This window comes from Pollicipes pollicipes, unplaced genomic scaffold, assembly GCF_011947565.3.
Source record: "Pollicipes pollicipes isolate AB1234 unplaced genomic scaffold, Ppol_2.1 Scaffold_4881;HRSCAF=5763_pilon_pilon_pilon, whole genome shotgun sequence".
In the NCBI taxonomy this organism is placed as follows: domain Eukaryota; kingdom Metazoa; phylum Arthropoda; class Thecostraca; order Pollicipedomorpha; family Pollicipedidae; genus Pollicipes; species Pollicipes pollicipes.
In genome coordinates this window covers 26,492,925-26,519,012 of record NW_023596576.1, presented here as the reverse complement: position 1 = coordinate 26,519,012, position 26,088 = coordinate 26,492,925, and the positions used below count along the sequence as shown (strand labels likewise).

General features: G+C 54.4%; 3 protein-coding genes across 3 annotated transcripts; 2 read left to right on the top strand and 1 right to left on the bottom strand.

Moving 5' to 3' along the window:
• Nucleotides 1-29: 29 nt before the first annotated feature.
• LOC119100182 (oocyte zinc finger protein XlCOF7.1) lies at nucleotides 30-15,016 on the bottom strand. The gene is made up of 7 exons (XM_037223292.1): nucleotides 14,972-15,016; nucleotides 8,710-8,966; nucleotides 7,434-8,283; nucleotides 6,851-6,954; nucleotides 4,841-6,322; nucleotides 2,520-2,725; nucleotides 30-1,670 (listed from the first exon to the last, which is right to left on the bottom strand). Exons 2-7 carry the CDS (start codon nucleotides 8,932-8,934, stop codon nucleotides 485-487), a joined length of 4,053 nt encoding a protein of 1,350 aa, XP_037079187.1. The 5' UTR covers nucleotides 8,935-8,966; nucleotides 14,972-15,016; the 3' UTR covers nucleotides 30-484.
• Nucleotides 15,017-15,869: 853 nt separating this feature from the next.
• LOC119100181 (general transcription factor 3C polypeptide 6) lies at nucleotides 15,870-22,328 on the top strand. Its single transcript, XM_037223290.1, has 3 exons — nucleotides 15,870-16,340; nucleotides 17,755-18,320; nucleotides 22,295-22,328. The coding sequence occupies exons 2-3, from the start codon at nucleotides 17,782-17,784 to the stop codon at nucleotides 22,326-22,328; spliced, it is 573 nt and encodes a 190-aa protein (XP_037079185.1). The 5' UTR covers nucleotides 15,870-16,340; nucleotides 17,755-17,781.
• A 449-nt stretch (nucleotides 22,329-22,777) lies between these two features.
• LOC119101261 (uncharacterized) lies at nucleotides 22,778-25,820 on the top strand. The gene is made up of 2 exons (XM_037224561.1): nucleotides 22,778-22,924; nucleotides 24,457-25,820. The coding sequence occupies exons 1-2, from the start codon at nucleotides 22,802-22,804 to the stop codon at nucleotides 24,859-24,861; spliced, it is 528 nt and encodes a 175-aa protein (XP_037080456.1). The 5' UTR covers nucleotides 22,778-22,801; the 3' UTR covers nucleotides 24,862-25,820.
• Nucleotides 25,821-26,088: the final 268 nt, after the last annotated feature.

Genomic DNA, 26,088 nt, shown 5'->3' with positions numbered 1-26,088 from the left:
GAGAGAGATGCGCCTTTCAAAACCAGTGGTATTACGTCACGTTTCTTGAGCGAAATACATTGACGGCTGATGGACGGCGGTGCTACAGAGCATTCCTCAGGCGCCCAACCCGCTCAGTGCGAGAATGGCTTCCAATAGGAAACCCATGCCCCGGAGAGTCCCCGCATGACATCGTGACGAATACCAATGGCACGAACTTCCGTACACGGTGATCCACGAACAGCGTGTCTCGGGACATACCCAAGGACTAGATCACGTGATCGCTTGTAACAGCGCGAAGCACCTCTGTCCACCGACCTCCACCAAAACAACAAACGTACCAAATCGCAGCGCATTGTACCAAAAAGATGCTAATGCATGGCGCAGGCGGCAGGTCGAGCAGCTGAATCACGCGTCACAACGGGCGATATTCTGCAGGCCGTGAGCGCGGCGCAGCGGACGGTGGAGCCGACGGACGGCCGTGGACGGCTGCAATGGCCGCCGATCAAGGTCCGCTCCCTCCAGAGCCGTCACAGTCCGCGTAGCCAGCCGGCGGCTCCGGCGGCCGCGCCGCCTGGTACAGCACGTACTGCACGGGCGCCGGCGGCGGCGGCGGCGGCGCCGGAGGAGGGGGAGGTGGTGGCTGCGGCGGCGCTGTCGGCCGGCCCTGCAGCCGGCTGTACTGCACGGCCGGCGCAATGCCGTGCCCCGTAAGTCGGTGTCGTGCCAGCAGGTCCTTGCGCGAGAAGCTCGCGCCGCACTGGCGCACGTCGCACTTGTACGGCTTCTCCTTGCTGTGCGTGTACGAGTGCGAGCGCAGGATCTTGGCCGTGCGGAAGCGCTTGCCGCACGTATGACAGCAGAACGACTTGTCGCCCGTGTGCACGTGCAAGTGGTCTTTGAGCGACGACTTGTACGGGAAGCGTTTGTGACACACGTGACACTCGTGCGGCGTCTCGCCCAAGTGGATGGCGCGCACGTGCAGGTTCAGGTGGTTCTCGAGGCTGAAGCCCTTCTGGCAGACCTGGCAGGTGAACGGCTTGGTGTCGCCGTGCGTCACCTGGTGCCGCTTTAGACGCGACTCGCTCGGGTACGTGCGCTCGCACTCGGAGCACTCGAACTTGTTCACACGGTGGAACGCCGCTACGTGCGCGTCCAGCGTGGCCTTCGAGATGTACGGCTTGGAGCACTGCGCGCACGAGAACGGCCGCTCGCCCGTGTGCGTGCGCTCGTGCACCACCAGTGTGCCGCTGCTGGGGAACGAGCGGCTGCAGTACTGGCAGCGGAAGCTGGCCTCGTGCACGCGCACGTGGGCGGCCAACGCCGGTCGCTTCAGCACGTCGCCGCACACGCGGCACTGCACGCACAGCTCGGGCACGTGGCCGTGCTCGGCGCGCACGTGGCCGGCGAAGGCGGCCTCGTCGACGAAGGCGCGGCACAGCTCGCAGTAGAGGCTGCGCAGCGCCAGCGGGTGCTGCGCGGCCGTGTGCCGGCTCAGCTCCTCCAGAGTGTGCGCCACCAGCGGGCAGAACGAGCACCGGTTGAACGCCGCGTGCGTCTGCTGGTGGGCCGCCATTAGGCCGGGCGTCTCCTCCACCTGGGTCAGGCACGCTGGGCAGCGGCTGAAGCGCGGGTGGCGCGAGCGCACGTGGCGCTGCTGCTCCCGGTACACAAAGAACGTGGCTGGACACCTGGCGGGGCCGGCGGGCGGTGAGGGCAGCGCGGCAGCAGCTGAGGTCTATTGGGGTTGGAGTTAGGGAGCCGCAGTCTGTCGGGGACTGGGTCAGGGAGCCGCAGTCTGTCGAGGACGAGGTCAGGGAGCTACAGTCTGTCGGGGGGGGGGGGGGGGAAGTGGCAGCTTCTTGCCCACTAATCATGTACACCGTCCCAGGGGGCGGGAGGTGGATGTGACCCCCGGGGTTTGCGAAATCCCGAGCTAGATGGCCAAAGGGCTTCAGTGCGTACAGCTGAGTATTGAACTGCCCAGCAGACGTGGGTGGGGAATGTTCCAAACGGTTCGTGCGGCGGAGCTGCCAAAACGATCATCTGTCAACGGATATTCTTCCGAACGCGCACATGTTGGAGAGATCGGTGCGACCATTGCCACGCCTGTCATACTGTGCACCCTACGTACGTTTCTAACAGCGAATATCAAGTGAGCCGCCACACGTAATGCAGATACCAGCAAGAGCAAAATGACAAGACACACAACACGTCCTCACGCCCGAACAACAATCTACACATTTCTACCTGCAAGTGAGGGCGTCGCGTATGTCCTCTGTTACAGACCTCACACCTGCCAGCAGGGGTGCGGAACCGAGGGCGGGGTCTGAGACTCAAACTATTTGAAAACCTACCATTGGCCCGTGACCGTCGACCGTAAAGAAATAACCAAAGTCCCTACCAAAGAAATAACCAAAGTACCGTCCCTCCCGACTTGGGAACGCTTCCATGCCGGCGGCAGCCAGCGTCTCCCGGCCAGTCAGCCGCAACCGGGCCGGCCGGCGCCGTCCGGGCGGTGCTGCGGCCGCGGCACGCACCTGCTGCAGGCGTACGCCAGACGCTCGTGCGTCTTGAGCGTCATGTGGTCGGCCACGACGTCGGCGGCGAGCGAGGCGTGCGCTGCCAGGTGGACGCGGAAGGCGTGCAGGTTGTCGTGCACCACGTGACACTCGGGACAGCGGTTGAGCACGCGCGTTCGTCGCCGGGCCGGGTCCTCGCCGCCGTCACCGGACGAGCTGCCGCCCTGAAACGGGCCGCGGATATCAGCACGGCGTGGCGGCCTGACCACCAGAGACGGCAGCTCAGCAGGCAGCAGCAACAGGACCTGAGCACATCAGCAGATCCGAGTTGAGACTGACTGTTGAGGTGGCAGAAAACTGTTGCAACAACCACAGACTGTTGGAAGGGCAGAGAACTGTTGTATGGGTCAGTCCCAGCACTCACAACAGTTACTGACTTTTGAAATAGCGATCCTTAATATACTGCTTACCAGTAAGAAACGTTAGCTCAGCAGCAAAGCGCAGCATAGATTGGGAGGTCAGCTCAGTGCGTCAGAATCTAGACGTGCACCTCGGTCAGCTCCACGTGGGTCGGTGGTCGCTGCGTCAGAGGCCGACACTGCGCAGATCAAACACGCATGCCGCACATTTCTGTGGATGACTTGGCAACGCCCGAGCTGTTCTAGAACATGTCCCGAGGCTTTCGTCGGACTGGGTGAGTCGTCACACATAAGATCGGCCCGTTTCGGGTCAGGGATGAATCAATGAATGATTCACTGATGGTTGAATGTGCAAGGCATGCATGACATGGATGGGAGATGAGTGAATGAGATGAACGGATAAAGGAATCGTGTGAATTTGGAATGAGTCATTCGAATCGGCGGATGGTGGTGACCCGCGTTACAATCGACCGGCATTTGAAGGACGTCAGCCCGCCATGCCGCTGGCCAGAGCGTCTTCCCATGTGCAGGCGCACCACAGCGAGCGCCCGTCTGTATAACACTGGTCCAGCTATCCTCAGGGATATCGGCTGTATCGACGGCACCAGCCATTCATGTCAACAGGGACACCGCTTTCTCCACCTCACGACAGAAAGTTGGGGAGGCGCCGTCTGATGACGGCCTATGGCGTCTCACCGCGTTCACTACCGACTGCATTTGCAAAGCCATGACACCATGGCGTTTCATTCATTCATTTCATTGTATATTTCACAGTACACTGCACCGCGCCGCCTCGTTACAAACGACACATCCAAAAACGAACCAAGTCCGGCCAGAAGAATGACCCATGGCAAAAACATGGACAATGGTCTGCTGTCACGGAAAACAGACCACAAACCGTCGCGATGTGAACAGCGTACACACGGCCCGACAGCGACGCGGCATTTACACATTATAAATCACTACGCCGGTCGGTTCGCGGCCGAGCGGGCCACACAAATGCGAAACCAAGGTGTCATAGGCCATCCTCATGGGTCGGGATAGTTCCCACAGGGAGTTTGATCATATGCCGGAGCTCTGACCCCAGGCCGGGCAGTGGGGGTGCGAGACCACAGCCGCCAAGCCGCGCCGGCCTATCCCGGAGCCAGACGGAATACTAGCTTACGCGGTTAAAGGGGTCCTTCACAATATATGCGCCAGCTACAGGTTTCTTTCAAAATGACATGCGGTGAGAAAAAAAAAAACAAGCAGACTTTATTCTCAAATGCGTATCGAAACCGGAGCACCTGATTGTTCACTCGCTTGACAATCAACCTCATCCGGCACGGATACAACGCTGATTGGCTGACAGATAATGTACTAGCCCTTACAACCACTATGAGCGAACGCCAATGTTGCACTATCCCCGTATAGTCCCTTCACTAACAACCCCACTGAAAAAATAGCCTGGGATACTAGTCTACATCGCTCACAACCTGAGCACAGATCAGTGTCCAGCCAGTATCGGACTTGTTCGCATAGGGAGCCTTTCCTGACCAGTTTCTCACAAACTGCTCACCAACGACGCTCAGCAGACGTAGCAGGCGTGACTTGAAGGGGGGCAAGAGATGAGGGATGGAAAAAGTTCCATGCTGCAGCGAACCTTTCACCGACCTCACAACGTCCTCCGGATCACCTCCACACAGTAAAATGAAACGCTCGACAAGGCAAGGCAGCTGGTCTCCGTGACCGGGCGGCCACGCGCGCCTCAGATTCCGTCTCCACCCCGCGCGCGCCGCAGGGCCGCGCAGTGGGACCAGCTGCCGCGACAGGCGGGGGCCACGCCGAGCAGAGGCGGCGGCAGCGGCTCGCCCCGCGCCGCCACCACACGGCGGCGGCGCTGCCTTAATTCACAGCCGTGAGCCGGGCCGGCCCGGCTCAGTGTTTGCTCAGTCGCGAATACTTCATCTCGGGCTGGATGCCGTGGATCTGCAGCTTGTGGCCGGCCAGCAGGTCCTTGCGCGAGAAGCTGCGGTCGCACCACTCGCACTTGTACGGCTTGTCGGCACTGTGCGTGTGCATGTGCGTGCGCAGCGAGCCGCGTGACGCGAAGCATTTGCCGCACATGTCGCAGATGTGCAGCTTGTCGCCCGAGTGCGTGTTCATATGTAGCGTCAGCGATGACTTGTACGGGAACGCCTTCTGGCAGACGTCGCACTTGAACGGCAGCTTGCGGTCGTGGATGGCGCGGATATGCATCTTCAGAGAGTACTCGGTCGTCATCTTCTTGCAGCAGACGGTGCACTCGAACGGCGTGACGCCGGCGTGCGAGCGCATGTGCCGGATGAACGACGCCTTCGACTCGCAGCGCCGGTTGCACCGCTTGCATGCGTACGGGTTCTGCCGGTGGAACGTGCGGATGTGGATGTCGCGCACTTGCTTGGACGTGAACGTGCGCTCGCAGTCGGGGCAGAAGTAGGGCTTCTCGCCCGTGTGCGTGCGCTCGTGGTTGTCCAGGTTGGTGCGGCTGTTGAACGACTTGCCGCAGTACTGGCAGTTGAAATCCTTCTTGTGCACCTTGACATGGCGCAGGTAGCACACGCTGTTCAGCAGCACCTTACCGCACTGGGCACACTTGAAGCGGCGCGCCGGGTCGCCGCCCACGCCATGCACGCCGCGCGCGTGCTCCAGGAAGCCCTGGTTGTCGAAGTGCTTGTTACACAGTTCGCAGTAGTTGTTCTTGGTCTGCGTCTCCGGGTGTTTGCGCGTCACGTGTAGCTTGAGCAGCATCTTGGAGTCGAACGGCTGCAGGCAGACGGCGCAGCTGTTCTTCTCGCCATGCGTGGCCACGTGTCGCTTGAGCCGGCGCAGGCTGTCCACCGCCTGCCAGCAGACGAAGCAGCGCCACACCGACAACGAGTGCACCTTGCGGTGGTGCTTCTGCAAGCCCTGCACCGTTTTGAAGAGGGCCGGGCACGAGTCGCACTTGTAGACGTCCTGCACGCCGTCGGCAGCGGCTGCCTCCTCGGCGGCAGCGGCTGCCGCGGCCTCCTCCTCGTCGGGCGCCTCCTCGTCGGCGGCCGGCGGCGCCGGCGGCGGCGTCGGGCTACCCGGCCCCGCCGGACTGTTCATCTGCTGCACGGCTTGCGCCAGCACGTCATCGGCGCCGCTGCCGTAGCTGTCCAGCTCCAGCACGGGGATAAAGTCGGCGGCCGTCGGCTGCGGCGGCGGCGGCGGTGGCGCCGGCATGTGCGCCAGCTGGTGGACGCGCAGCACCATCGGGTTGATGAAGAGCCGGCCGCAGTCGGGGCACATGTTGGCCACGCGGATCGGTCGCGTCTCGGCGAGCTCGGCGGCGTGCGGCGGCAGCGCGTCCTCCTCCTCCGCCTCGGCCTCGTCCTCCAGCTTCATGGCGTCCGCCAGCTGGCACACACACAAGCCAACATCAGCGAGCGATGGACAGGCGCGCCAGGCCTGCTGACACCGCCAGACCGTCGGCCCGCACCGACATCGCACGCAGGTTCGGCGCCGACCATGGCGCCACAGGCCCGCGCAGCGACCGGGCGGTGAACGCCAGCGCCGTCCAGGGGCTCGGCAGGGCGCTACGGTCTCCACCACAAAATTGTTTCTTGTAAATGCGCAAACAGGCGCAGCGCGCAGATGATGCTTTGTGGATCAAATGTCCATGGAAGCTGGTCTCTGTTGTTGAAATTATCCCTTCTCTAGGTACCGCACAAGATACTAACACTAGGTTATACTTACTAGTCTGTGCCAACTCACTTGAATATCCGAGCTGAATTACCGCCGTAGATTTGCTCGCTGAATAGTTTCATATATTGCAAAGATACGCATACTCATAATAGACACCGTCCTGCAGAGGCGCCTGCACCCATGACTCGGCCGGACGCCGGTGGGGCGCGCCGTCAGCGGGTGCGGCGCGCCGGGCCTCACCTCGAGGTAGGCGGCCGGGTCCGGCTCCGGCTCCTCGTCCGACTCGATCAGCTGGCGGGTCCTGTCCACGGCCTTGCGGGCCGGCCGCCGGCGCGTCACAGGAGCTGAGGCGGGACAGGCGAGTCGTCAGCTGCCGGTCACCGGCTACCCGCAGAGACACAAAGGCTGCGGACGGCCGGCACCCGCCGCGCACACCGGCCGGACGGGCCGGCCGCCGGCGCGTCACAGGAGCTGAGGCGGGACAGGCGAGCCGTCAGCTGCCGGCCGCCGGCTACCCACAGAGATACAGCGGACGGCCGGCACCCGCCGCGTACACCGCCCGGACGCATTACAGCGCTGATGGCCTGCAGCCCGACCCGGCAGGTTGGCAATGAACTCTGGTAACACCACATCGCAGACTGCGCCCAAAACTACAGTTGTGGAATTTGAGCACAGTTTTCACGAGCCACGGAGGCTGCTCACTTTGATGTACTAAAATACAAGACGAAAACAAATGACTTTAGAAGTTTTCCAATCCATTCAAACGTTTTAGATACGTTTCACTTCGTACCGCACAAACTATCCGCCAGTTACGGCGGCGTACCTTCCTCAGCGTCAGTCGGTCTCGAGCTGTCCTTGTAGTTGTCGTCGCGCGCCGCCGTCTTAGCGCGGGCCTTCTTCCTCGGCTGCTGAGGCTGCTCGTCGGCGACGGCGCGCCGCTTTCGACCCCGGGCGACAGCCGCCTTCTCAGCCTCGGCGGCCGGCGCCGGCGCCGGCGGCTGAGGCGCCTCCGGCGGCGGCGACTGCACCGCCGTCGCCTCACCGTCGTCGTACCTGGCGCAGGTGCGTCCAAACTTGGTCTGAACCTCGGCGCGCGTGTCCTCGAGACGCGTTTTGATCTCGCGCAGGCGCGCCTCGAACGAGTCGACCACGTTGAGTAGCGACGCACACGACTCGCACAGTACCTCCGAGTGATAGGTGAAGTTGGCGCGGTGCCCAGTCACCTGGCGCAGCTTGATGGCGTACGTGGTGCTCGTCTGGTGGGTCGTGTTGTTGAAAATGTCCAGCGCCGTGTGGTTGGCCATCCGCAGGTCGCACACTAGACAGTGCTGTTGCTGCTGTTGTTGCTGTTGCTGGTGCTGCTGCGCGTCTTGCTGGGACTCTGGCGGTGCCTGCTTGTCTGGCAGCTGGGGCGCGGCAGCCAGCGGCTCGGGCAGCTGCAGCTGGCCGTACTGCGCCGCCAGCTGCTCGGCGCCCACCTCCTCTGGCTTGCCGTCGCGCACCACCAGTTTGTAGACGTCGCCGGCGGCGCTGAGCTGGTAGGGCGCGCCACCCAGCTCGGGGATCAGGTACTGCTGCTCGTGAGGCGCCACCTTCTCCAGCTCGGCGCCAGACGCAACGAACGGCGCCACCGCCTGCACGCAGAACGTTGGCTCACCGTCCCGCTCGGCGACCTGTTGGCAGACGCCGCCCGGGTCAGAGGCGGCTTCGGGCCGACCTGCGGCCGCTGATCAGCCCATGGCCCTACCGCGTCATCTCACCGTACCTCTGACGTCACGACACATTTTACGGCGATTCTGTGGTAAATCTCTATCTGATAATGCATGGTCAGTAAGCTTCCGTGCAATGCTATGTACCTGCACGGGCGAGCCATCACCCACCCGGCGTTCGGATGCCTGTCGCCTGTCTCTCACCCTGGCAGGAAGGGCGGACACCGCGGGGAATCGAACCCCGTACCTGTGGTCTCCCAGACGTGCAGTGGCTAACGCAGGCACGTTAACCACTACACTACCGGCACCCCGCAGTGTTCGGATGCCCTGCCTCCATGTCTCGGCGTCGACCAGTCTCAACCTCATCGTTTCACCGAGCAGGCTACTCACGTGGTGCACGAGCTCGTCATGTCGGGCCGAGACGACGGTGTAGTGTCCGGCGCGCAGGAAGGCCTCCTGCTGGCCCAGCTGGACCGTGGCCGGCGCGTACGTGACCGGCGGCGGCGGCGGCGGCGGCGGCTCGTGCGGACCGTACGGCGAGCCCGACTGGCGCTCCAGCTCCACTGAGACGGCCGGGTAGTACGGGGCACTGCCCGCCGCCCGGATCGACTCCATGGCGAGCACCTGCTGGCCAGCACCGTCACAGCCTGCAGCAAGGATGGTGGTCAGCAGCTGCATCTACATGAGACATAGGTACAGGGAGGAGGCACCAACTGCTGATAGGCAGTGGGAGCTTGGTCAAATTGGTTTACAAATGTAATTTATGATTGGATTGCACACAAAAGCTGTTCAAGTAATCCAGACCACCATGATGCCAACCAATGTCTTTGCCAAGAAAATACTGGCTATCCAGCATGAGCACTTACATTTATCTTGAGAAACACATGTGCACTTGTTAAGAAAGGTCTTTGGTAGGTTATAAATGTAATGGAAGGCATGACAGTGGAGGCAATATACTTCCCATCAGAAAAATGATGAATACATGTGCAGTTGTTGTTAACTAATTGACAAGGCACTTGGCAACCTCTCAGTGTAATGGACAGTCAGCTGCAAACTGCATACATGATATGCTGTGGATTGGAAAAAAGCAAGTGTGATATAGCCAGAACATCAGTGGTCCAATATAAATCAAATGATAATAAAGCATTACCCCAAACATTCATGGAAGCAACAGCCTCAAAACAATGTGAGGTGCATGTCAAATGTTGCTAATGTAAAAATGGTGGCCCTGCCAGGTGTAAGTAGGCAGAAGCCTGGAATATGCCACTGCTTACATCAGGTGTCCCTAACTGGGAGAAATATGAGGGCCTCAGGGGGAATTGCAGTATGACCAAACCACTTCTGAATCAAAATACATAGCCACCCAGGGTGCAGGACCAGTCAAGGTGACTGCCCTACATGCAGAGCAACAACATTTTACATGGTAGCCCAAGAACAGAGACTCTACTCAGATACAGGGCTCAGGCATGGGTAACATACTGACAGTTCAACCATCTGAATGTATTTATGCTCTCTACTCAGATGGAGGGCTCAGACATGGGTAACATACTGACAGTTCAACCATCTGAATGCATTTATGCTCTACTCAGATGGAGGGTTCAGACATGAGTAACATACTGACAGTTCAACCAGTGTGGGAAAAACCTCCGTTTTCTGGTGGATGTGGCACCAGGAAATTTTGTACTCCAGGCTCTTGGCTGGTAAGAATGACAATTTTTGTACTCCAGATAAATGCTGCAGTCGCCCCACAAAGCAGATGCCATTGCAAATGTATGAGCCTGAGTATAAGTACCAAGGCAGGCAGTTTTGCTTTCTTGACAGCCAGAAGGGTGCATGAACCTTGCTTTCATAAAGTGAGTTATAACTTTTATTTGATTTCCAGGGGGGACCAAACTATGGAGCACCAAGAAATGGAAACAAGCATCTGCAATCCTGCAGGAGCTGGCAAATCCTGGGCATTCATGTCAATGCCCTTCATCATTGTATTATATGGGTTAGATGCACTTGTACAAGCCTATGCAACTCCTGAAGAGTGATGACAACTTATGTGAGTTACTTATGTGGAAACGAAATAAACTGAAATATGAAATGTGCTTGTTTTAAGTACCTACCACTGCCACATACCTCACATGTCATTACCTGTGGGGAAAATATATGGCGCACCTGAGTAAGTAAGACCGCATTCTCCACGACGCACACACCTACCGATACCTTTTCAAGAAACGGACAAGCATATCACGGCTCTGGCTCCCACCACGCGACGAACCCATCGCCTCCCGTACCCGAAACCACCGGCAACTCAGCCTCCTGCAACTGACGAGCGCATTTTCGAGCAGTGGAGGTCCGCGTCGCAACAGACACCTACAACAATATTCGTTGGACCAGAAAGTCACCAGCAGCACCAAAACCACCGATGGCACATCTATTTCTACTAGATCATTCAAAGACTCGCAGAGCAGGAAGTCCAGGATGCCAACTATGCTCTTAACTTACCTCATATTAAGAAAACATGTTAGCGATTTTACCAAAGGACGTGCATCTTGCAAACGGTTTGGTGAGAAAATTCCAAAATATCCTTTTCAAAGCGCTTGTTGCATTCCTGCTCCTGCCATACCAGCCACCAATCACCATCCAACTTGCAATTAAACTGCAAATCATAGCATTCAAACACACCACATATCGGCACTTTTAAGATAGAATCATGACATTAAATGGCATCCAAATATCACCTTCGTGGGCTACACTTTTGGTGGTAACGGCTTCTTTTGGGTTCTTAAATGTCATCGGATTACGTTCACAAAATGGGAGTTTGTGGCATGCAGCATTCCAAAACTTATTACTATTGTATAAATGATAGTACGCCAACCACTTTTTCAGAAATCGGTAAATGCCGGTCTTTGAAGATTCGAGGATATCTTAATTATTTAACAACGGTATCATGTCTCCAGGCTCAACCAGTGCCTATACTTGTGAGATAGAGATGGTCCATAACCCGGTGGGAAAAAATCGCAGTACTTAGTTGCTCTTCTCACAATGGGGCCTATGGGGAGACCCGGGGAGAACAAGCTGGAGTACAAGATGGAACACAGCAAGTTTTTAGCGAAGTTAGCCAAATTTAATTGAAAAATTTGTGTTTTGGTATTGTCCAGACACGGACCTTCCTCAGAGGGTGTTGAAATGACATGATATGCCTTAGAATGAGAAATATCAATTTGTAGTATAGGTACTGCATTATCTCGACATTGTCTTGCACCACCAGAAGGTAAGATATATTTGTAGGTGGAAAATAGCAACTTGAAAGGCATGGCTGTAAAGCTCTATGAATCCTCTACCACAAACTTCACAATTTGTGTTGGTGCAACTGCATAAACAGCTTTTCTTAGACTATTCATCACAGCCTGTCATTTCAGGACCAACCCATGGTACTTGTACTTGGTTGGACCATTGATGAGTGCCAGAATGCCATCACAATGTCTGTGAGTGCGCCAGAACTCCTGTGCCTGGCTTGTTTGTTTGTCTTGATGTGGTGGGGGTGAGGGGCCCGGAGGGTGACCGAAGCTGATTGGGATTATGCGCATCGTAGTTGCGAGTTTGAGGTTTTCAGCGAGGCAAAGTGGAATTGGTTGTCTTCAATTTTCACGCAGCATGCATCCACACTTCTGAAGTTACTTGGGATTTAGTTTTGGACCGCTATCAAGTCATTCCAAAAAAGGTAAATAAATACCGGGGGACTGATCTATAAATGTTTACCACTGCAGGCCGGTGCAGGATCACCTTGTTATAAACTGCTCCACCTACAGCATGGTGGGTAGGTGTGTAGGTACCAAGGTATCTATATACAACATTAATGCTAGGCTTGCATTTCCCATGTGGGATCAAATATGAGGCTGGCCTCTTTTCAGCCTGTGGTTATAATTGATGTAACCTGACAGGTGGCAATGCTGCCATGTTCTTTGCTGTCAGGCATAAGGCCCTGCAGTGACACTATTATAATTTTCCCTGCATAGGATCATAGGGAACTTGGAGAAGAGGAGAGGGATAACAGGAGGTGCAGGAAGAGAGGAGGAGCAGAAGTGAAGGAGGAGTGGAAAGAAAAGAGTGACAGAAAGAGAAGGTGAGAAACTGAAAGAGGAGAAGAGCAGAAAGAGAAAAATAGGAAGAGGAACACTTTTGGTATGTTTATATTAATTATGTAAAGGCCAAAAGGACTACATGTTAGTGATGTCACATACATAAGGCTTTCTTAGTCAGTTGCATCTGCCTAAGACTCATTAAGAAACCAGGGTGTGATACACAGTGGTTGTCCACAATTCAGTTTGTCAGTAAGCAGAGGATGCACCTGATTTATCATTTTGATATTGTGTAAGTTTGCATGTAGATGGGTAATGATGTGTAACTGAGCTTTGTATGATGCACCTGTGAATGCATGTGTATAGTTTTGTTGTTAACCTCTCTATCTGTATATTTTTTATTAACATGTGCCATCAATCAATCTTTGCATGTATAGGTGAGCTAGTAGCACTACAGGGATATGGATGAGATCAGTGTGGCGCCCTCACTCACAAGAAGTGCTCTATTCCACTTAAATGCAAAATTGCATACTGACACTAATTTTTGCCAGAAAAACATTGGGAAAATGTTGACCCATTAAAGGCAGCATGCAATGTACTCCAAGCAAGGCCCCATTGTGCAGACACTCACTCCACATTAGACAGACCTTTGCCCGCAGGCAAGTCTGTATTCCGACCACAAAAATGTTTGTACTCCGCCACCAGCAAAAAAAAACAAATTTCCCACCCTGTTCAACCATCTCAATGTGCTTATGCTGTCTTAATATAGTTCAACCATCTGAATGTGCTCATGCTGTCTTAGTATATCTGCTATGTAACACACATCTCTGAGACCTTCCAGCCACTTGTATGATTATGTTTACAAAAAGAGGTAAGAATGAGCATGGGCTTTGTTAATCGAGTATTATTGTCTGCTTAAGGGAAAACTCATCAGACCTATGCTCTGGGGAAAATAACCATGAAAAGTTAGGAAGACTAGTCAACACTGATCAAGTGTACAACTGTTTTAAGTCAAGTAGTTGACCTGTATCAGCTAAAGCTCCTCCATAACTTATGTCTTACAAAAGATTACCATGAAAAATGGGCACCCATCAAAAGCCATCTAAATCCTATCCTTGGGAAAACAGATACATTTCACAATAGCAGAACCAAGTTATTTTATTTCCTAAGGGCCCATGGCAAGATCAGTTGCTCATGTGAACTTCCACTTCAGCCCTGTAGGAAAAGTACAACATACAAATTTTAGTCCTGGTGGAAATATATACAGTGAAAGTATCCACATGATGGCAGAACCCAAAGGATGATCTAAGCTAGGTCTTAAGACATGTAGTAATGCAGCAACAGTTTTCAATGAACACTGTTGACACCATAAATAGGTTCAAGAACAGACTGGATAAATAATGGAAAGACAAAACACATCACATCTGTTGTCAACTCTAAAATTGTGCTGTGGCAAAATGGCCAGGCTTAATCCTAAGCTACCATTTTTCAATGTCCTAGCATACCTTGTGTGCACTAACTTTGCTACATACAGGTTGGAAATAAAACCCAACCATTGCATGGCAGCACATTATAACTGAGTGTAAGAAATTACATAATGCACCTGATGCTAGTGTGATGTCCATGTCCTGAACCTGTAGCAAGCTTGAGCAGAGTCCAGGCAGGATTGTGTAATTTTTTTCAATTGCCAGAAAACAAATGCATTGGGAGCATTCTTGACTAAAGTGCTCCCATGCACACTCACAACACACAAAGCAGCAAATTCCTTTGAAACATTGGCTCTCTCAGTGCAAAAATTGGTGATAAACATGCAGTGGACTCAATGACCTCAACTTTAGTGTGCATGCACTGGTATGGCACTACTGATGGGATGAACCTGAACCAAGACAAACCAATTCTGCCTTTTTGCAAGACTGGTTGGCTTCACATGGTCCAGATCTTTTCAAGACCATTCAAAAATGAGCAATGGCAAACTGCCACATGACCACCAATCAAGCAGGCACTGAGCAGACCATGACACCTGAATTAAGTAAATCACTAACAGACCCTAGACATAACAAAAGTGCAACTAAACAAGCAGGTCAAAAGTAGCAATCCAAGGCCAAATGATGACATGTGCGTACTGTTCATACATAGTGCAACCTGTGAAACTTCCAGAAGAATGTTGCATGAAAGAAATAAGCTCACCTTGTTAATGCATTCTGAGAAAAGAACGCCCAACACTACGAAGGGCGACGGCGATCGTTATCAAGTACGCGATATCAGAACCACAACAGAATAAAAGAGCGAGGTTGAATCAAACAGGGCTTCGAATGATCAAACTACTATAATTTTTTGATTTGTTCTAAAACGGGGAAAGACTTACGCAGCTCCTAGCAGATTTATTGAGCCACAAGAACCAATTGTCTTCAAAATGGCGACTGCGGGACCAATCGCGTTTTCCGTCCAATTTCGTAACCTGGTTCAAAGGATACCAATTTTAGATGAATCTAGGCTAGAACGGTTCGAATGGCATTAGCGTAACACGTTTGGGCTAATTCATTTCAAATATTTGAACGGTTCAACAAGCGGCAAATACCAACCCAAAGCTATTAGGTGTTTACGAGGGTATGTGGTCGATCTTATCCCTCGCTTAGCTCATTTGCTGTAGCTCAAAGGATGTCTTAAAATTTGTTTAGTTTATATCCTTGGTTAGAAAGCTGGCCGTGATATGACGTCACTTAGATTATCCGGTGGATAGTTGAGATTCACCAAAGGGTAACAGTTAGGGTTGCTAAAAAGTTAAGTAAAGCATAAAATTTTGCCATTTTTACAATATTTGTGTTGAATATCCTTCTTGAGCTACTGTTACCTGCATTATGAAATATTCCCAGGTCCTGACTGACGTAATTTGATCAAACAAGGCCTACTTAAAATTGCAAGTGCTTCCATCTTAAACCTCACTGGTCTGATAGCTAATGCGGCGCGGTGATTTCAATAGTTAGCAAGTCGAATGTATGGAGCGTTCAACCGAGGTAGGGGGATGTGACGGTGGGGGCCGTGCCCAAAATTTTGCTTTCACTCTTGGAGAATACGAGCACGAGCAGGTGTAGGTGTACTTTCCTACCTAAGGTTGGAAAACATCCTTGCACACCATTCGTCGTGTTTAAGGCGGCACATATCGTAAATAATCTCAAAACAGGTAGAATCATGCTCCTACCTTCGAATTTCAATAACTACGATCGCGAGGTCCCAAGCGCCGCGCGCACCGCACCGCCTGGACTCCCCAGCGCCGTTTCTGCGTTGCCGTTGCGTAAATACAATATGTGGCGCCGGCGTCGCGGCTGCTGTGTATGCGGTGCTCGGGAGCTCGCCATCGTAATTATAAACAATCTGAAGGTAAGAGCATGAATCTACCTGTTTTGTGATTATTTGCGATATGTCCTGCCTTGAACACAACGAATGGTGTACAATTATTTTTTCTAACGTTAGGGAGGAAAGTACACCCTGACCTACGAACATTCTAATCTGGCTTTGGATGAGAACAAAATCTCAGCAATGAATCTTCATTGTGCATGCAGGAACACAACTTGCATTTAGGATCATTTCTTGGTAGTGGCTGACCTTGAATGCCATGCACTAGCTGGTTGATAATAAATTTGAAAAGCTCCACCATTTCAATGTATTCTACATTCATACCTGCTGCACGCTCTGAAACTAGGGAGCATGTAATTGATTTGGGGTCAGAGGTATATGTAGTTTTTCTTGCATATGAAGTATGTTGCAAACTTCCCTATCCAAAAATGTTTGTCATATCCACATAAGTATCACTTTTATTTTGTGGGTGTGTTGAACAATGTGCTGTGCTTGGGTACACCTTTCCTTCAAGCCCGTTTGCAAAACTGCATGCTTGTTGGAGACCTCAGAATACTGCTGCTGGGTGATGAGAAAGGGGATGTAGCAGTGGTAGAGGTAATCCCCACCTTATATAGCAATGCTACCTAGTACAATCGCATCTTCTGCATGTTGCTACCAGGAGTTCTGATCGAGATACTGGTGGCTTTGATGCATCTGTATTGTGCTTTTAATGTTCAGGAATATTGTGTGCTGTTATGATTGTAAATGTTATATTTTTATTGTAAAATAATATAACTTATGTTGTTCTTTGTAATATAAACAGGATTTTCTGCCAAAACATAGAAAATTCATAATAAATATGGTGTGAGGTGATGGAAGTGACCTGGAGAGATCAGCTGGTAACTCACAGGGGTTTTACTTACTTGTTGTGTTGTGATGCTGTATGACATGTAAAAACAGATCTCCCTTGGTCTATGTGGCACGGAAGTCTGGATATAAAATCACTGGATATACTGGATCAGGTTATGCTTGGTGATAAGTACTTGGTACATGTGGCAAGCATTGCTTAGCATGTGTTGGAACCCAAAGTTTGCATGGAAACAAGTTGCATGCACTCCAATCCTTAAAACCACTCTTCTGGTATCTGTTTTATAGTTACTGAAATACAGAATAGAACCTGTGTCCAGGCAAAGTGCATTTAAAGTGTAAAAGCCACCATATTCAATGACCAGACATAGAGGTAAATTAGGGTTTTTATCTTTGAAACTGAGTCTGATGGAGCCTGAGTCAGTCACAACATAAACCAGTGACTTGAAGTTTGGAGCCACAAAATCAAGGAAGGTCTTACATTTTTAAAAACTTGTCCAAATTGGAAGCCAGTGGCAGCTTAAGGTTTTGAGCAGGTGAATCTGAAGTCACTAGCTCCAAAGTTTGGAAACCCAAACCCAAAGTTTACCAGCTGAGTCAGTTTAAGGGGACTGGGCCAAAGCCAGAGTTGAATCAGTTGGAACATTTTTTTGTAGAGCCAAAACCATTGTCATGTGTGTTAAAGCTTATGGGATCAGAGAATATCATCTAAGCCTTGCAGGGTGATTGAGGCAAAATGTTATTGTCATGGATTGAGTAACTCTTGGATCATGACCCTTGTTTTGCCTGTAAGTAGGCACACACAGTTCCAGGTGGCTAGTTTTTTGGCTGTCATCAGGTGTAAATTGACCTTGAAAATGATGAGCATTTTTTGGGTATTCAGCTATGTGCACATTGCAGGCTCAAGAAGTTGTTTGGTTCTTATTGAGAACCTCGGCGGCGCCTTGGCCACTAAGTGCCTTCTATGGCCTTTGCAGTCACTGGCGCATAAAAGTGCATGACAACGTGCGCAGCATTCTCTTTTATGTTTAAAAGTGGTGTTATTAAGGTGACAAGATGGGAAAGACTGTTTTTGTGAAGTTGAGTTGAAACGGCTGTGAAAAAGCGTATTGTGACAGCACACTTTTTCCCTGTCTTAACAGTTTTTTCATCTACTTTTCAGTTACTGTATCAGCCACTCTGATTGCCGATGGGCAGCACAGAGGAGTTTGAGGAGGAGGAGATGGTTGTGTTGGCGGAGCTGAACGGGCTGGTCGATGACGACTTGCTGAAGACAGGCTGCACGTATCAGTTTGTCGGGATCGACAAGGAGCAGCCAGTGCTGCAGCTTGGTAAATACACTTTCCTCGGCCGGTACGAGGACCAGATCGGATCCGCTCTCTTCCTTGTGGAAGACTCCGACGGCGAAGGTGGCAAGACGTGGTCCAAGCTGTGCTTTTCTGACAAGAAGCTGGCGATGCAACGCGTGTTCCTGCGGAAAAAGCAGGCAGAAGAGGAGCAGGATGCGACACCGGCCGGGCCCGCTGCAGCGGAGCCGCCGCTGGTCAGAACCAGCGCCGAGGTCGCCCCAGCAGAGTCCGCTCAGCGCGCCCTCAAGTCCTGTCTGCAGCCGGATCCAAAGAGACCGCCAGCGAAGCAGAAGTCCAGCGCCGGTTTCGCTGTAGAGAAGCCGCCACGGGAGGAGTCCGTCGCCGAGTCTGCTCCGGCCGAGCCCGCTCCGGCCGAGCCCGCCCCGGCCGAGCCCGCTCCGGCCGAGTCTGCTCCGGCCGAGCCCGCTCCGGCCGAGTCTGCTCCGGCCGAGCCCGCTCCGGCCGAGCCCGCCCCGGCCGAGCCCGCCCCGCGGGAGCAGGAGTCCGACATCACGTCATCGTCACAGCCTCATCCCGGTGCTAAGGACAGTGCCAAGGGTCAGGGTAAACGGTAGCAGCACATGTGGCAGGCACAGGGATTCGGAACGGGATGGAATGTGGTGTTTGAACCCCTCGCCGCTGAGTGCACACATTCCTGTCAGAACGTCACATGCTGCTTATCGTCGTGTGAACAGCGACCATTGGGTCATGTTGTAATGATGTGTGGCGGCTTGCATGGCTGTGACGTCATCAGTGTCACCCGTCGCGTGGTTGGTGGATCCGTTTGGCTAGCTGGGTGCGCGTATCAGGCGTTCCACATAGTATGTCGTCTCATGACGGATGCCACAGAGACGTGCCGGCCACCGGCAGCACCTCAAGTCATCCGCCCCACAAGCGCGGAGCCTTGTGTAAGCTGCTCGGTCTGAATCAGGAAGACATCGCTGTGCCTTCCTGTCCCCATTAATAATGCATCAGAGTCGCAGTGCATATTTGTGTGAATAGAGTAGCTCGAATACAATACGTTGAGGCATTCTGTAGCATGACTTTTGTTTTCAGCTTGTCCAGCTCTCGTTGAATTTTTGCGATCTGACAGTGCGGGAGGGGTTGTTTCATGCCTGGCACTTGAGTGCGCCAAGCTAGCGATGTGTTCCCACTAATTCAGCGTCAAGTTCAAGTCTTCACCAGATTTCTCCCATGGATCAACCTTATCGGGTTATTCACAAACATGCCATCCTTAACCCAACGTCACTTGTGGTCTTTGGAACCCACTGAAAGGTCAAAATTGGAGTTCCCTGGCACTTATTCGTTTACGAAAGAAATCCAACAAAAATGGTATCATACTGGTATGCGGTATGGCATGTGATGCCCACTATTGTCACATGCAAAAACTCACTTGACAATAATCAAGGTCACAGAATGCGGGTGCCTTGGTTCTTCTTCAATTATCAAACGACAAAATCGGTGTCATGTTTATGTTAGTGATCTCCGTTTTCGTCACACGAAAAACACGAAGTCGAAGAGCAGTCACCAGAAACACGAAGTCGAAGAGCAAAGTCACCTGAGCCGGCGTGCTCCGGCATTCCTTCGTTTACGAAACAACTGCATCAAAAGGGTATCATATTGGCGTTCGTGGTGTCTGCCCTCATGAAGGCCAATGTCATGCAAACCGCAGTCCTCTGCCAGCTATTCCTGCGTCGAATAAATACAACAAAATGGATGGCATGGTGATACTCGTGAAATGTACTGTCATGCTAGCAAGGTTGCTTGTCAAGGTCACGTAAAACATGGAACCTGGCATTGATTCGCTTACCAGGGGCATGCATCATAGTTCGTACCATTGCGATGGTCGTGATGTCTGTTTTGTTTCATTTTCACCTTGCTTTGCTGTGGATATTGAGTGCGGATAGCTGCTCGAAGACAACTGCTGTGCTGACGTCAGCCCCGGTTGGGCATTCCGTGACTCTTTATTTTTAGCTGGACAGGGCTACCTCGAATTGCTTCAGGCTTAAGGCAGCAAATTATATTTAACATCCTCTTAGTTGACACTCAAGGAATTATTTAGACACAGGTGACTTCAAAGTCAGCGGGAAGCCGCCTTAGCCTCCACCACACCGCAAACCTCCTACGTCGTGCGGTCATAAATCATCAGGACGGCAAGTTGTAATGAAGGCTTCTCTGAACGAGTTCAATAAATTACCCTTCCCGTCCGCGCAAAAACACATTGTTTTTGACAGGTTGAGACATTCGTCCGAGAAAACACCAGGCTCGCGCTGTATCCGACCATCAGATTTGCACTGTATCCTACCACCAGGTTTGCGCTGTATCCGACCACCAGGCTTGCGCTATATCCTACCACCAGGCTTGCGCTGAGCCCGACCGTGGTTATAGCGAGGATTCATTGATCGGGCAGGAAGCTTAGCAGGAAGCAGTGCTCACGTATTGTCTTCGGTCCAGGTTTGGCGGCAGATTTGTGGTAGTGCTGTGATTCCGTACGTCATCTTTTGAACTTCAGCTCTTAGTATTACACCTGGGGCTGAGCAATGCTTTATGAATCCTACATTGCATTAAGAACCTGTCATGGTGTAATACGGCGTGCCTTATTGTATTACTTTATCACATATATTAATATATATTATACTACCTGCGCGCCTCTGCTCTCCCAGCCGGCCTCCCATGTCAGTCTTCGTACCCTGGCGGTGGCTATCTCCCGGCTGGCCTCCCATGTCAGTCTCCGTACCCTGGCGGTGGCTATCTCCCGGCTGGCCTCCCATGTCAGTCTCCGTACCCTGGCGGTGGCTATCTCCCGGCTGGCCTCCCATGTCAGTCTCCGTACCCTGGCGGTGGCTATCTCCCGGCTGGCCTCCCATGTCAGTCTCCGTACCTTGGCGGCGGCTATCTCCCGGCCGGCCTCCCATGTCAGTCTCCGTACCCTGGCGGTGGCTATCTCCCGGCTGGCCTCCCATGTCAGTCTCCGTACCCTGGCGGTGGCTATCTCCCGGCTGGCCTCCCATGTCAGTCTCCGTACCCTGGCGGCGGCTATCTCCCGGCCGGCCTCCCATGCCGGTCTCTGTGCTCGGGTGACCGCTGTCTCCCGGGGCCCGTCTCGCGTGCCACCTCTATCGGTCTCGGATCTCATTGGCTATCGTCTGTCGCGCTGCCCGCCGCCGTCCCAAGCCCACTTGGTGTGCAGACCAGACGCCAGGCTGTCGTCGTTGTGAAAGAGAAGGACGTGATGTGTCGCCGCGCACGTCAGCCTTGGAGCCTCAGTCCCCCTCTCTACCCGCGCGTAGGCCCGCGCGCATGCGTGCCCCATTATGCTGCGCGACTCGGGTTGCCCACGCTCCGTGGCCATAACCTGCTCAAAACGCAGCAGGTCGTCTCATCGGGGGTTACGCTAACAGATGCCACGGCGTCGCTTCCTTTCGCTTTCACTGAGGCGTTTGCGCGCGCATGCGATAAGCGCCTCAGGTGTGGGAGGCGGTGGCCTCAGATGAGGACCGTTATCCTCCTCGGGCCAGATCTCCACAGATATGCACGTGTCCGAGATTTCCTGCGTGCGACCTGGACCAAACAGCTGTAATGACCTGAGCTGACCCTCCGTCCCGCGCACGGTAAACGGCCCTGGCGAAAACAGGACGCGCAGTAACACGCACGAATAGCACGCACAACACGCCGCGTGTCAGGACGCGAGATGAGTATGCGTGGGCCGGCTCACCTGCGTATAGAGCGTTGGGTGGAAGACCGGGAAAATGCTGGCACCAGGCGTGTGAGGGCGGCGTGGTGCGCCACGGACAGAGCTGAGAAGAGAGGAGCTGGTGAGCTCATCAGCGACTGCGGTCGGCTCGCCCGGACCGGGCCAGCTCTGGGCGGGTCATGGGACGGCACAAGGGTGGCCATTCTACTCAGTGAGAAGCCACGGACCATCATAGCGTGACTGGAGGCGGTAGGCCCCTGTTGCGGCGGCATCTGTCGCCGACTGGGGCGCGCCAGAAGAGTTCGTCACCTCCGCCCCCGCCAGTGCCTGCCAGCTATCCGTAGCCGTCAACAAGGATGAACTCTGGCCGTGGTGTCCCGGCAGGCTCCATGGCACGTGGTAATGGTTTGCATGATGCATCCCGCGAATAGACCCTTGTGGTTGATTTCACTTGCATGGGAACGCCCAGTCTGCGAGCCGCGAGTATGCAAAAATATTTTGCTGCTCGCGCTGCCACACAGGTCGTCCCGACCTCCATGCCTCGACGCTGTGGTCTGCATGTTTGACATGCAAATGTTTACGACATTGTCCGACAGATGTGTCAGCCCCAGCCGGTCGGAGCGGTTCTGCGGCGCAGCTGGCGGGCTCCTCGCCGGCAGCCGTCTGCCAATGTCCCCACTCTCCCGGCTGTGATTGAACGAGCGGCGCTCGCGCCGACCGGACGGTCGGGACGGCAGTCACGTGACTTAACTGGACGGCAATGACTCGACCGTCCGGCCAGCGACCGACCGGGACCAATCAATCACATGACTGGGCCGCCGGCGCTGAACGGCGTCCTGGTCTGATCACGTGACCTGCTGCCATCCGGTTCGGCCAGCTGGGTGCAGTGGTCCGCGTTATGTCACTGACTGGCTCTCCTCCAGCCTGCATATAAACAGCCAGCAAGCCTCGCTACCAAGGCTGCCACCGACCCGCATCATAACTCCGTCACGATCACCGGCCGGACGGCGCTGGCCGCGCCGCGTTATGGCGCGGGCCCGGCGCTGCACGCTGCTGGCGAGGGCTGCACATGGGAGGCGGGGCGGGGACGGCGCGCGTGCCGGCCCGGCTCGCCCTGCCCCGCCAGTGATGGTCAGCAGCGCCGGAGGACGCACGCGCGCCGTACCATGCGTGAGAGACGCCGCACCACTGCCTCCTCAGCCAGCTACACCGGCTTCAAGGCTGTGGAGGGTTTCCAGTACCCGAGCGTGTGGAAGAAGGCGGGCCAGAGCGTGGGGACCCTGCTGCTGGTGAGTGGCTGGCGGCGTTTGCCGCTGGAGGGGGTTGGGTCGCGGTGTGGCTGCCGCGTGTCACGATGTGCTGCAGCACTCGGCCCTCAGTCTGCAGTTGCGCAGTTAGGCGCCCATAGTCCAGGGCGCCGTCGCGTCGGAGTTATAGAGCTTGCACGCGTGACAGCGCGCTCCCATGGTCTTTGTTTTGTGATCTGCACCCGTCTGTGCTGCGTCGTCGATGTGATACGAACTGGCTGGCGAAAGCAAAACTAACGATAACGGGCTGAACTGGCGAGCTGACAGTGGGGAAACCAGAGGTATGGGCTTCGATTCCCCGCGGGCCCGCCCTTCCTGCCACGGTGAGAGGCAGGTGACGCCATATAGCCTCTGCAGCTGAGTGCATCATAAAGCCCCAATGACGAAGATGGCGAATTGATTATTGTCTCTGGTCCGGCTGTCCGTGTCACACTATCTCTGGTCCGGCTGTCCGTGTCACGCCGTCTCTGGTCCGGCTCTTTGTGTCACGCCGTCTCTGGTCCGGCTGTCCGTGTCACGCCGTCTCTGGTCCGGCTGTCCGTGTTACGCCGTCACGCCGTCTCTGGTCCGGCTGTCCGTTTCACGCCCTCTCTGGTCCATCTGTCCGTGTCATGCCGTCTCTCGCCCGGTTTCCGTGTCACGCGGGCTGACGGGCGTCCCGTGCTGCCTGGGTCCCGAACACAGACATGGCGGGACGTCCCATGACTGGGCAGAGCCAGCCGCCGCGCCCGTTCGTGTGTGTGTGTGTGTGTGTGTGTGTGTGTGTGTGTGTGTGTGTGTTGTGTGTGTGTGTGTGTGTGTGTGTGTGTGTGTGTGTGTTGTGTGTGTGTGTGTGTGTGTGTGTGTGTGTGTGTGTGTGTGTGTGTGTGTGTGTGTGTGTGTGTGTGTGTGTGTGTGTGTGTGTGTGTGTGTGTGTGTGTGTGTGTGTGTGTGTGTGTGTGTGTGTGTGTGTGTGTGTGTGTGTGTGTGTGTGTGTGTGTGTGTGTGTGTGTGTGTGTGTGTGTGTGTGTGTGTGTGTGTGTGTGTGTCAGAGGGGCCCTGCCCGTGACGTCAGACCCTGCGGTCGCGGGGGCCGCCAGCCACCCACCGCCTGTCGGTGCGGCTGGCGGCGTCGGTGGCTTCAGCACACAGTCGTATCACCTTCCAGTACCGTTTGTGTTGGCCGTCGCGCCGTGGGTCATTGGCGGTCACGGCAGGCGCGTCCGATGCGACCTACAGTTCAGGCCTTCGTCTCTGTGTGGTCGCTCATCAATGTGTGTGTGTACTGACTGGGGCGGTTCGCCGAAGTCCATGGGCATACGTGTTTCTCAATCCCTTGGGTTCACCGCTCCGCCGGAATACCTGCCATCATGCTCAAAACGTGTCAGAGCATCACCTCGACACCAACTCGCAGAGCAACAGAGCATCACCCCACCATTGCTCGACACCAACTCGCTGTGATGCGACACGGGGACAGGCCTTACCTTACAGCTGACGGATGACCTGAGCTGACTTGACTTGATCCGATGCGGCAGGTGGGCGCGGCGGCCGTCCTCGCGTGCGGTGTGCACAGCCTGCTGCGACACGGCGCCGACTGCAGCGCCGCCTGCTCGCCACAGACGGCCACAGATGTCGCTACCGTCACGCTGGCGGCGGCGGACCTGGCGCTGCAGCTGCTGCTGCTGCTAAGCCTGCAGCGCGGTTGGCCAGCCGGCACGGTGGCGGCCAGCGTGTGGTGTGCCCTGAAGGCAGCCGCCGCCGTCTACCTCCTGCTGCACAGCACGTACCAGCTGCACACCGAGCCGGGTTCGGTGTTGATCGAGCACCTGGCGGCGCAGGCGGCACTGGCGCTGGCGCTGGCCGTGGCACTGTACACGGTGGCCTCCGCCGCGCACGAGCAGCGCGCCGCAAACAGGATCGACGGCGACGGCTTGCCCTGAGAGAGTCGACAGGGGACGGACTCCGGCGTCCGTCGCCAGCTAGACTGAGACTTCACCTGTGGCGCGGCCTTGTGGTTTATATCGATGACGTGGCCGAGGACGTGACCTGAGACGTGGCCAGTGACGTGGTCCGGCTCACGCATTGGAGCACGGCGGTATGAGGGAAGCGAGCGTTTGGTGGCCGGCAGCTTTTGCTTGGCAGTCATGACGGGTCTATCTGCAAGAAAAGTACAGAACCGAAATGAAGTGCTTTTAGAGTAGTGGGGGATTTTTTGCTGTTCCACGATGGAGGTGTCCTGTCAAAGACTGGTGAAATCAACAGGATGTCTCGTATCGTGTCACTGACAGGCTCTTCACCGAGCAGTTCGGTGAGGTTCATCTTGCAGCGTGTACTAACCAGAACCAGAAGCCGTTCCGATTTTCACCTGTGGCTGTGAGGTTACCTGCTAAGCGGCAGTGTTTAATCACTCGTGTGCCATGAGCCCATGATAGTCGCGTGTGAGTGTGGTTTATACCCCGGCGAGTATTGCTGACGCTGCTGCAGCGTTTTCGGTTTGCCACCCCGCCATAGAGCTGCTAGTTATGTGTGCCGCATTTATCGCATAGGCGTCGTTACAACTGTTTATTCGCAGTTGCATACCCATGTCATAACCACAGGAGACCAGGTAAACTATTTGCAGTTTACCATGTTGGAAACTCAGTTTTTGTATTTAATACTATGTTGCCTACGCCGGGATCATTTGTTCTTTCTCCACCCTGGGACGTCCCTGCCGCTGGTATCCACTGGGTTTGCCTTGCTGTCTTGGACGACAAAGCAAGCTGGTGTATGACAGTGCGCTTCCAGTATACACCTTGGTGGGCGCTGGAAAATACATGACTCATGAAGTTTCTGCATTAATTGTTGCGGACGAAGCTGAGGCTAACATTTTGTTACACGCAGCGTGACGACGGAGCAGTCGGAGCTGTTGGTTTGCTACCTCAAATGTGCCGATGAATGAAATAAAAATACTTTTGCTGATATGCCGAGGGTAAAATGACACGACTGCTCTCTAACTCATTGTTAAGTGTGCCCGACAACATGTATCCAAGTCCAAAAGACAGGTTATTAACCTCAGCGGCCCGCATCATATTTCATTCTTATGGTTACGACGTGTGACGCCACATAGCCAGTGAACGCGGATCACGCCGTGAGAAGTGACCAGGGAGGCGAGCTGGCTAACTCCAGGA